This window comes from Schistosoma haematobium, chromosome 2 (assembly GCF_000699445.3).
Source record: "Schistosoma haematobium chromosome 2, whole genome shotgun sequence".
In the NCBI taxonomy this organism is placed as follows: Eukaryota; Metazoa; Platyhelminthes; class Trematoda; order Strigeidida; family Schistosomatidae; genus Schistosoma; species Schistosoma haematobium.
In genome coordinates this window covers 37,152,391-37,165,831 of record NC_067197.1, presented here as the reverse complement: position 1 = coordinate 37,165,831, position 13,441 = coordinate 37,152,391, and the positions used below count along the sequence as shown (strand labels likewise).

Below are 13,441 nucleotides of genomic sequence, written 5' to 3'. Positions count from 1 at the left end.
GATCAACATTTATAAGATTTATACTGCATATGAGCTTACCAACTCTTAGATACTGAAGTGAAAACTAAATTTGATTTTTATTATAAAGAAATAATTCTGACAGTTACTGAAAGGTATAAAAATCGATTCATGAAATTACTATAAACTCTTTTCTCAAGCACTACTGATTATGTATTACTTTATTGTGGACTGTACTCTTAAATAACAAAGTTGATTAAAGTAAGTCAAGACTGTCAATACCATTTTTTAGTGTGTCATAGTTTTCTTTCTTTGTTTAAATACTCAAACCTATATGTTTTCTGGATACTCTTTAATAGAATTGGGACAAGGATGGAATAATATCGTTAAGTAATAACTGTAAAAAGTATGTATTATCTCCCGAACCTCTGGAGCGATCATATAGTTTAATTGCAGATATATCAACATTGGGAATAGTACTAGGAATAATATAAAGATTTATAAAACTGACAATTTAGCAAGTTGAATTAATGAGCTTACCAACTATATGGCAGACTGAATTATTAATTAATAATAAATCTACAAACAAAAATTACTACTATCCCTATTAAGTAGTCTCGTAATATATGTTATATCTTAATTTGATTTGAAGACATGAAGCATACATACAATACCTCTTTGTCTTTCAAAACTAGTAACACTATAGAACTATTTAAAAAATCAGAGTTTATGAAGGTGATAAATGTTTCTCATTTACCTCATGTCTCCTCCTGCAGTGACAACTGAGAAATATTCATTGTTAATTAAACTGAACTGTTTTACTTATGTTTGTATACTGATACAGAAATCAGAAAAAAATGCAATGAATCTAAATGATGCCTATGAATCACATGACCAATTTGATAACATCTGACTTTTTAGAATGTTCAAACTTTAAACAACTCATTTTTTTCATACTCTTCAACTAAGCACACTAAAGTGGTTGTTGGAGGTAGTCGACATGAAATCCTGAACCTAGGTTTCATGCTGCTTGGTACTCGTTCGCAAGGTATACCTGTAATCTTTAGGGATCTGATGCCTACTGACGGATTCGATCCCATGTCACTCGGCTTCATAGTCAGAGACGCTACCACCGAGCTGTCCATTGCCACATTACAACCTATTCGATAGAAATCGATCTGCACTAAGAAGGACCTGACATACATGACATTGATCATCACCCAGTGATCAATCATTTGTAAACTGAGCACACTCTATAACTTCACCGCTACTATAGAACTGACAGAAATCGATACAGTGAAAGAAATAAAGTAATGTTATTAAGTTTTTTCATCTTCTTCTAGTTGGATAACTCTTAAGTTTCCTAAAAAATATCCAATATCTATCTGAAATAATGTAGACAAAAAGATACTTTGCTAATTGAATCAATTTTTAATATCATAAGGTCATATCTCCTCCTATTTACTAAATGATTAATCGTGGACATTTCAATAACTTCAGACAATTGATATAATGCATATAACTGAAGATCTAAGTGACATAGTTTAAATAATTCCAAAATTTAGTCCGGCAGTTTAATTCAAGTATTTTCAGGGAACTAATCAATATTTATATTATTTTGGTTCAAAGGAACCATTTTAACCTCCAAATAATATTCGTCAATAGATTGGTCCCAATTAGTGTATCTTTGTAAATTATGGGGTACTGATCACTTGTGTTGTTTCGATAGGGTAGTTTTCGTCAGTTCATTATCCTTGGATCCCATGATTGAGATTAAACTGTGACTCATGCCTCTAACAATTAACCAATCTTACAATTTCATGCAATTGGTTCCCTTTATGAATTTAAATAGAGCAAGAACAAACATTGATGCAGAATAGTATGAATTCATATTATTTCGAGGTTTCGCGTCAGCTGCTTACAATTATTTAGAATGATTAAGGTATAAAGAAATTCAGCACTAAACAACCATACAATCATAGTTAAATGTTTATTTTTCTTGTTGTTGTGATGTATGCTATTTATTACTATTCTACTACGACGCTTATTTGATTCTACAAACCTTATCAGACTAATAATTGCAGTTACGATCAAATATTAGTTATTTCGTCAATCATAAAAAAGGTAGAAATGAATTGGTGTTGTCAGGGTAGAAGATATTTTTCATCTATTTTGTGTTATCAGTCTTTGGTAGATCTTTTATAGATCGAAAATATACCACATTGCCGGTACAATTTTACAATACTAAACTTAATATCTCATCTATCTTTTCAGTATAGGAATATGTACTCATATCATGTTTGTATGAAATTGTTATTACCATTTCATCAATGTTTATTCTTAATAATGAATGGTCAAGATTGTCATTCTATCTTCCCGAAACATTTAAATTTCATGTTTATTTCTGTTTACAAAATTTTGAGGGTAGACTTAATTCAATCGACTTACTTACGCCTGTTAATCCTCGTGAAGGAGCATTGGCCGCTCACCAGTATTCTCCATCCAACCCTGCCCTGGGCAATCCCTTCCAGTTTTTTCCAGTTGCTATTCATCCTTTTCATATCTATTATCATTTCTCGACGTAGTGTGTTCTTCGCGCTTACTCTTTTACGTTTCCCTTCAGGATTCCAAGTCAGGAATTGCCTCGTGACGCAGTTTGGTGATTTCCTCAATAAGTGTCCTATCCATTTCCATCATCTGTTCCTAATTTTCTCATCAGATGGAAGCTGGTTTGTTCTCTCCCACAGAATGCTGTTGCTGATTGTATCCGGTCAATGGATGTTGGGTATCTTGCGTAGACAACTATTTTTAAATACTTGTACCTTAGTGATGGTGGTTGTTGTAGTTCTCTAAGTTTCAGCTTCGTACAGTCGAACTGTCTTGACATTCGTATTGAAGATTTTGACTTTGATATTGGTTGAAAGCTGTTTTGAGTCCCATATGTTTTTCAATGGTAGGAATGCTGTCCTTGCTTTGCCAATCCTTGCCTTTACGTCTGCATCTGAGCCTCCTTGTTCATCAATGATGCTTCCCAGGTATGTGAAGGATTCTACATCTTCCAGAGTTTCACCATTAAGTGTGATTGGGTTAGTGTTCTCCATGTTGTATTTGAGGACCTTGGTTTTCCCTTGTATATGTATAATTCAATTGAGCTTACTTTATAATTCCAGTAGAACAGAATTAGTTCCTGAGTTTTATCGATTATCTAAATAACTATGACACTTTTTTCATCTCATAAATACTATCAATATTATTGTTGTTATTATTATTCCACTTTTTCTATCTAAACAATCAATCAGTAAAACTTGGCGATTAACGCCTTTGGTGATCTAAACGTTAACTATTAATACATCTGTAACAATAAATAATAAATATCAGTTTGCCGATCAATCAAATACCGATTGCCCTAATACTCTCATGTTATATAAACCAACAATGTTTTATATCATTATCATTAAAATATTATAAGCTTATGTAATTTAAGCAAATCAAATCAATCAGTGGATAGTTTCAATATAAATATGATTTTCTTTTTCTTTCAAGTAAACATTTAGATAATAACAAAGCAATATATTTTAATTACGAACAAACATTCAATGTAGAAATTGATAAAGGAAGAGATTCATCATAGACTATTTCACTTGAGTTGTTGAGAATTTATTTGAAAGTCATGAGATTAACCATAAAGTTTGATAGAATATTCGAAAATGGTTTTTGTGGAGATTATCTAATTTTTAGACAGTTTTCATTAAGGATTTATTATAATTATAAAATCTTTATAAACTAAGAAACATTGAATGGAAGTTCTATTTAGTATGAAAGTCTTCAGTAGCGGCCACTCATGACTTTAAGGGTAACCATACCCTCAAACTATGTGGAGTACTCATTACTTTCAGATAACCTAGGTGGGGCATAATCAATTACATTTTCAACCTCAGTCGATTCCGTTCAATGAATATCATTCATTACCACCTATAATAAATCTCATTCTTATCATGGTTGAACTCTAATGGTCTTAAATTCTTGATTGTACCTTATGAATTATTTTTACAAACAGTCAGTAACAAACAGATTCAGAAGGATCTCGTGCTAGAATAGTACGTCTTTTAAATCATGGCTTGTTTTCAGTGGTTGTCCAAATAAAATCATTTTGCTATGTAAATTATATTTTCAATGTATTTTACTAGTCAATTCTTACCATAAACATTAATAGCAACGACTTTATCAAAATAAGCATTACATTCTTTTGTAAGCAATGATGGATAGTGGCTAGCAGTGGAATCTAAGACGCGCGTTTCGTCCTATTTGGGACTCATCAGCTGGATGTACCTGCATCTCAGAGTTGATGTTCAATTGCAGTCTTAAACCTCAATGGGAAGATACAAGCCAAACAATACCAAATGAGTTCAACTATTACATTCTGTTTAACTCAATGGTGTTTTTTGTTATTAAGACATAATAGTGTGATTATTCACAGAGTAAAATGTATTACTTCTACAGCTCTTATATAAAAGTAAAAAAATTGACAGAGAAAGTTTTCTTTTATTAGAAAATATGAGTTACATAAAACACAAAAATCTGTTACAAAGTAAAATGACATTTTGAAAATTTTCATTTAAGAGAAGTTTATAATCCATAAATAAAGAGATGAACTTCTTTAATCATCCAATAGACTGAAAAGTTTAGTCGAATAGGAAAGTAAAATACAATCGAATGAGATATATATTCATTAGTCATGATAATACAATCACGAGTGTATTGACACCGTAACAAACGAAGCTAGTGGTTATATACCCACTAAAATATCCCTTTAATCATCATTATTAGGGAAATATTATTAAATATTACAAAGTGGTTAACTATGAAATGAATTGGAGATAAGAATAATATTCAGCTATATGAAATACTTAACTGTGCTTAGAGCACACATTACGCCGGGAAATCGAGATAGACATGAGAAAAATGAACAAGAATTGAATGGAACTAGAAAAGAAGGCCAAGGACAGAGTAGGTCGGAGAATGCCGGTCGGCGGCCTATGCTCTATTAGGAGTAACAGGCGTAAGTAAGTAAGTAAAGTAATATGAAATACTTGAATATTTTCATTAAAGATCGTATGGATAAAGTTTAGTAACCGTTTTAAGTAAAATCTACTTGAATTTACATTAAATATAAACGTTTCACTAAGGTAATATATAAAAACTGATCAAGCTTCAAGCTTATTCACGGTAGTTGTTAACATTGTAGTCATATTATTGAGAAAACAGTATTGAGTACTACTATTCGTTAGTTGGGCTTCATTAAAATTTCTATTCTCATCAAAACTTTAAAAATTAAGGTTCAACCGTTTAGTTTTAGATTCTACATTGTTATTGTATATGATATAAATGATACCTTTGAAAACTGAAGTGTAATCAACTGCTATACATTCGCTTTTATTCATAGTACTTTTTTCACAGGTCCGAAAGAACATCGGAATTTCTCTATACCGTTTTCTTATGATGTCTCAGTAATCGCCAGTTGTTTTCGGGTAGTTTAAAATTTTCAATAAAAGATTATTCTTAATTTATTTATAAATTAACTCATACAATTTACTCATCATTTCTATAAAATTAGTAATAATTATCAACGAATTCAAATACACGCTCCTCGATGAATGTTGTAACGTATTAAATACATGATGATATAGTAGTGTCATATGTTTTACTTGTATTATGGAAGTTCCTCCCATGATTAAGTGATTTTTATTTAAAAAACAAAAAAAAATGTAGTGCTCTTGTTTTTCTATCCAGTCCCTACGTCATGCATTACAAAATAGTCATACATAATACTAACAACAGTAATAATTTCCATTAAACTGAAAAATATCGATTGACAGATTTTGATTCAGTTACCTAAATGAACTATAACTCAATAAACAATATATATTTGTAATATCTCAATGAGTAGAAAAAATTAGATTTTCTGATGTTACTTTGAAGAAGTGGCTTAAACTAAGTTACGAAACATCAGAAAATCTAATATTTCTATTTATTAAGATATTACAAATATCAGAAGAGGTTTGTGGAGATTTTAGAAATTTCACAGATTGAAATCATGAGTCAATTGAAGCTAGACCACCATGGAGAACCTGGAAGCACTGGACGGCCGTTTCGTCCTAGTATGGGACTCCTTAACAGTGCGCATCCACGGTCCCGCCGTCCAATGCTTCCAGGTCTTGACTCATGATTTCAATCTGTGATATTACAAATATATTAATTTATTGATAACAATCTATCCAATACACAATATATTCGAAATTATCAAATCAAACCTTGGTAATGATACCTACAAACTATAACTATAGCAAAATTGAACATTCAAAATCTGATTCTTGATTACATCATAAGTGTGCACTATCAAACAAAACAATCACAATTATTACTCTATCATCAAAAAGAAAATCAATAGAATTGTGACATTTATATTGAATGTGTTATTCATATAGAAAAAACAAGATAGGAATATTATAGAATAAACATATAAACAATGTATTATATAAGTTAATGTATTGTCTTTTATCTAAAAAAAGATATATATGTATAGTTTACTTCTTCCATCTTTTGTTTAACTCACACAGAAACAAAAATTAAAAAAATAAAATGATGTTCATACAACTTTACCCATGGTTACTAATCACTGATATTTTAGAAGAAAACAAAATAAGTCATAAAAAATTGTTGAGACTATTCATCATCAGTTATATTCTCTTTTATGATAGAAATAACTTAGACTATAAATATTGACATAGTTCTTCTTTGCCTTTTCTTTTCTTTTTGTCTCTTGGAATACTATTTGTCTATGTTTAGATTGATTGCTATAAAGTGATATATAAGTTTACGGTGTATATATCAAATATAAACTTATTACATTTAATAATAAATTTCGCAACAAAAACAAAAAACAAATAAGAAGTGTCACATTGTAAAAGCAGATTAAAATGCTCAAGTGAGTTAGAATGATATTAGATTATCAAAAATCAATAATTGTAGACCTTTTCTTCATTTATATTGGTCTTTTAAATATTCTATTTGATGTTGAAGACTAAAAATGATCAGTCTATTTTGATATATGGATATCTTGGATCGACTGTGTGATATTACCTTAGGTTACTGTTATACCCCAATAAGAATAATGAATAGTAATTCTTGGGATCTGTTTATGGACCAATGCTATGAGTATATTTTTATCGTATAATTGTTATGTAACTAAACTGTTCATATTCATATCCCTCTTATTATGAGTTTTATTTTGACCTATGAACTATTATTATACGGTTTACCATTCTTGAATTATTCCCTGTCTATTAATCACTACCTCCCTCATTCACAGCCACTTTTGTCCAAATATTGTACAAATGTTGTTTCATATTTTATGGTACGTTGTGGTCTGTTTGATTGGTATATAAACAAAGTATGTTTGAAATACATGATTCATATTTCAGAGGCTGAGATTGGTGTTCTGGACTTAACTGGCTGGGCTAGACAGGAAGCGAGATCAATCAGGACTCTAAGCTGCTCGCACGTGTTTTATGCATCACTGGTTCGATTGATAATTCTCTGCTCTCTGATTGGCGGTGTCGTTGCGTTATCCAATATACAGGGTATACAGATTCACAAGTTATAACAGTTACAAGTATTTTAACGGTAACATTCAGGAAGCATGTTTGGTCTAGCTTGGGACTCATTAGCTGGATGTACCTGATTCCCATGGTTGGTGTTAAACTCGGGACTGATCAATTGCAGTCTTAAACATCTATGAAAATATTCAAAAACTCAATGTTAAAATGAATTTGAATTCGGCACATTACACAAGCCAGTGGTTATATGAACTCACAAGCGAACCGGATAACATGATGGCGTTTGAAATGAGAGGTTTTTTGCTTGAGTCGTGAAGTGAACATCAACTTTGTGATATTGGTACGCCCATTTGATGAACCCAAAATGGGATGAAAAGCGCGCCCTTGACTCCGCTGCTAGCCACCATACACCTCTGTTTACAATGAGCACCTTTCAGTTCACAATTCAAAGCTATGTACAATTTCAGTTTCGTTTGTTATCACGTTTCTCTTAAATATTTCAATTGTCAACTCCCCATCAAGTATTACATTTTGTAAATTTCTTTTTTTTGTAAAATCTTTACAATATTAAATATGATATACAAAGAATCATGGAATACGTAGTATGATTTGCATTTTAATGAATATGGTGATTGTTGGTACAGCGGTTAAACAAATAAAATCTATCAGTTATAGTACTTACTATTAACTACTAATTTTATTTTATTACTCAGTGGGACTTTTGGAGATGTAAAAGATTGTGATATTTATGTTGAAACTCTTAATGACAAGTGAGATATCATGGTATGTGGAATTTGTATTGCAGTAAGATCTTACTTACTAGACTAAATTGTTTTGATACTTGGTATCCAAAATCAATACATTTCAACAACAGACTGTATTTGCTGCAGCAATGCCAATAAAAGGTACTGAAGTATAAAACAAAATACAGTACAATAGTATTTTATGAATATCATGTTGTTCATGATTGATTGGTTACCAGAGGTGTTAGGATAAAACTGAAACTAAATACATTCAAATTAACATTTAAAATGATCTCAAACACTATGCCTGAATAAATTCACTCACATAATATATCGTCCTTGCCAAATAAACTTGAAGAAGTTCATAATATTTTAAATTTTAATATAATGGGTCTCTAGATGTTAAATTGTAGAGTTTACAAGATTTAGTTGCTATGCCTTGCAGCAAAGTCTTTAAAAAAAGCATTAATTTTACTCATCATAGCACTTTTTATGGCAAATTAATTTAGTGAAAATCAGCTCCATGATGATAGTAACAATAGTTGGTTAAAACAAATTATTAATCTGTATTTATTTAGTTACCAAAGGAAGACTAACTATCTTTTAATGAAGAATATCGGTTTATTAATTCTACAAGCTTCAGTTGATATTGGCAACGACAAGATTAAATAAAAGTTGTATGTAGAAATCGAATTTCTATTAGTGATGTTTAGATTTTATCCATGAATTTAAAAATTATATAATACAGGCTGATTTTAATGAATATTAAACGTCCTTATAAACAAAGTCTTCATCATAACTGATTAATTCTTACGTAAGAAAACGCTTTCTAAGTGATAACGTAAGAACTTACGAGAAATAAAGAAATTCGAATAACATTCACGAAGATGGTTTATTTCCGGCTAAGAGTTAATTAATCAATAAACGTTATAGTTCAATAAAAAACATAAAACTTTCTGATAGTAAGCTAATAGCAGTGTTCAGTTTACGGAGTTTTCAGTTTAACATTACTAAGATTCAAAATATACAACTAATTTAAGCTAATCTATGGATTATATCTATCAATCAGTGTGTTTAAGTCAGTGATACAGTTAGACATAATTCGGACATATTCACAAGAAATTACGGTTGTATCCCGATGAGAATAATAAATGGTAACCATTGGAATCTATTTCTTTACTAATACTATACATATATTTTAAGTAACTAAACTATTCATATTCGTGTTCCTATTATTATAAGGTTTATTTTAACCCATAGAATATTAATATACGATTTGCAGTTCTTCAATTATACCGTCTACTAATTATAGTCTCCCATATTCACAGCAACATTTAGTTAAGTCGTGTACAAATGTTGTTTACCATTTTATTGTATGATGTGGTCTGTTTGGTTTATATATAAATCCAGTATGATTGAAATACATGATTCATATCGTGGAGTCTGAGACTGGTGTTCTTGATTTGACAGACAGGGTTGGGCAGAAAGAAGGACCGATAAAAACTCTAGATTGCTCGTACAGGTTTTATACGTGATTGTTCTCTAACTGACGGTATCATTATATCATATATGAATGAGGCACAAGGCCACAAGTTATAGCAATTACTTCTTTTGTTCATAGAAATTTGATTCATAAATCGTACAGATATTATTATGAAATGTAACAGTATTAGAATAATTTTCTACATGAATTTAAGCCATTTATTTTAACTAGTGTTTAATTTTACAGAAGTCAAAATAGCTAAATACAAGCTAATAATTTAATAGTAATTTCAACTAACACACAAAACTCTTATACTTTTCAACAAGAATGATCTATCATTTCAATCATACAATAAATTAGATTTGAATTGAACTATATTGGTTTAAGATTAACTAGATTGAATTAATTTAACTTATGAAGTTTAAGTTTCACCATAACACTGTTTAAAACAAAGATGGAAGTTTAGAAATGGAACTATTTAACTCAAAAAAGCAACTTGACATGTGTACTATAACCTCAGTCAGTATGTAGTGCCATTGATAAACTAATATGAAACTAAGCTCTATTATAAGCAAAGTTGGATAGTGGCTAGCACTGAAATCCAGGATGTGCGTTTCACCCTATTTAGGACTCGTCAGCCGGATGTACCTGCATCTCAAAGTTGAGATTCACTCTGTGACATGAACCCAGTACGTTGCATGTGCATTAAGGTGATATCGATGTAATCAGCACAGGATACAGAAATACCAATAGGAGACTGATCATTTGTAGTCATAAGCATCAATGGGAAGATTGAAGTAAACAATACCAAGTGATGGATATGTCGCTCAATTTCGTGGATTAGTTTAAGTTAGACATTACCACTGTCGTGTGCCGGCTCAGTGGTCTAATGGTTAAGTGTTTACGCGCGAGACCGATAGGTCTTGGGTCCGAATCGCGCGAGGCAGGGTCGTGGATGTGCACTGCTGAGGAGTCACACAATAGGACGAAACAGCCGTCCAGTGCTTCCAGGTGTTCCAAGGTGGTCTAGCTTCAATTGGCTTATGATCTCAGCTATTAAAATTACTATAATATCCACGCAGACCCACTTCTGATATTAATACCAAGTGAATCTAAACTCAATTATTTTTTTTAAAAATTAATCTACGGAAATACAAACCTGAATATCTTGTCAATAACTAAATAAAATATCAATGAAAATTCAATTTATATTAGAAAGAACAAACTATAGTAACATTAAATCATTGTGAAATAAATACCATCATCATCATCATCATCATCATCATCATCATCATCATCATCATCATCATCATCATCATCATCATCATCATCATCATCATCATCATCATCATCATCATCATCATCATCATCATCATCATCATCATCATCATCATCATCATCATCATCATCATCATCATCATCATCATCATCATCATCATCATCATCATCATCATCATCATCATCATCATCATCATCATCATCATCATCATCATCATCATCATCATCATCATCATCATCATCATCATCATCATCATCATCATCATCATCATCATCATCATCATCATCATCATCATCATCATCATCATCATCATCATCATCATCATCATCATCATCATCATCATCATCATCATCATCATCATCATCATCATCATCATCATCATCATCATCATCATCATCATCATCATCATCATCATCATCATCATCATCATCATCATCATCATCATCATCATCATCATCATCATCATCATCATCATCATCATCATCATCATCATCATCATCATCATCATCATCATCATCATCATCATCATCATCATCATCATCATCATCATCATCATCATCATCATCATCATCATCATCATCATCATCATCATCATCATCATCATCATCATCATCATCATCATCATCATCATCATCATCATCATCATCATCATCATCATCATCATCATCATCATCATCATCATCATCATCATCATCATCATCATCATCATCATCATCATCATCATCATCATCATCATCATCATCATCATCATCATCATCATCATCATCATCATCATCATCATCATCATCATCATCATCATCATCATCATCATCATCATCATCATCATCATCATCATCATCATCATCATCATCATCATCATCATCATCATCATCATCATCATCATCATCATCATCATCATCATCATCATCATCATCATCATCATCATCATCATCATCATCATCATCATCATCATCATCATCATCATCATCATGCAATACACACCATTACTACTTTTAAACGAAAAAAAAGTAAATAAACAACATTACCATTTCCTTTATGTTGCTATCCCAATATTTTATTAGTGATTAGTTGTCAAGACACAATCCAATATGAATATTAAACAAATATGTAACATAAAATATGATTCCATATAGAATTATACTTATTCTTCATATTCCTCATTATAAATAATTAACAAATAAGATATTATATCATGATCATTTTGTTTAGTTGAATAATCAACCTTCCTCTCTTTTGTGTTTTTTTATAGTTTCAATGTATGTTTATCATATATGTCTGTAGGTAAACAAAATAGTGATTTATTCTATCAACTATTTTTTTCATTTGTGCTCTCTACAATAAAATAATGAAAGAAAGAAAAATTCCATAGACCAATTTTTCTTCTTTTTATTATTATTTTGATTACTTAAAGTGGATGTGTGCTAATGTGAATCAAGGAGCTCAATTATACATGCTTTCGTTGCAATTTGTAAAGTACCTATTTACATATATGTACTGACAATGGTGATACCATTCTGTATATATATATATATATATATATATATATATATATATATATATATATATATATATATATATATATATATATATATATATATATATATATATATATATATATATATATATATATATAGTAAAATAAAACAATGATAATCGGTATCAAAATAATAGGCAACTTTTAATTAAAGAATGTTCTCAAGATAATTCGGCCTATGCTCCATTAGGAGTAACAGGCGTAAGTAAAAACCTCTAAAGATAATTGATTCATAAAAACACATTGTTGTTTGGGCGAAATTATGAGTTATGGACGAATCAATTAGATTTATGATAACAGGTTTTGAATTTTAGCTTGAAATTCACATATTCATTTGGATAAATAGAGTTTTGGCATTATAACTGATTTCAGTTCATGATGAAAACCCTAAATCTAATTTCTAACCTTAACCATCAACTGTAAATATTAATCCTAATTCTACATACTGATTTATAATTCTCACTTAACTGTAGCGTGTAGGTGGATATTCTCAAAGTCACGTTAGAGTCGCTCAAAAGGTCGTCTATAATTTATAGTCTCACACATTGTTTGTATAAATATGATTTGGAAAATTTTCAAAACGATCGACCATTTTTTTTTGAAAAATTCAAACACTATACTACATCTTTCTGTCATTGAATTTTAGTGAATATACAGATACTGTCAACAGCCTGGATTTTAAAAACATGGCTTAAAATTGTTACATAGCATTTATGAGTGTATATGTATTATATAAATACATGCAGAAAGATATTAGCAACTAGGTACTTATTATTCACTTGGTATTATTTACTTGAATCTTCCCATTGATGATTAGGACTGCAATTG

At 30.4% G+C, this 13,441-nt stretch overlaps 1 protein-coding gene across 2 annotated transcripts in view; it reads right to left on the bottom strand.

Moving 5' to 3' along the window:
* SORBS1_1 (Sorbin and SH3 domain-containing protein 1) overlaps positions 1-12,411 on the bottom strand; it is a gene marked incomplete at its 5' end in the record, with an annotated part of 50,059 nt that extends 37,648 nt beyond the window's left edge. The window contains one exon of one of the 2 annotated variants that reach the window (XM_051215117.1): positions 12,105-12,411. In XM_051215117.1, coding sequence (XP_051068295.1) covers positions 12,105-12,107 — 3 coding nt within the window. The remainder of the gene's footprint in view (positions 1-12,104) is intronic. The other variant, XM_012943853.3, reaches the window with a different exon arrangement.
* Between the last annotated feature and the right edge of the window lie 1,030 nt (positions 12,412-13,441).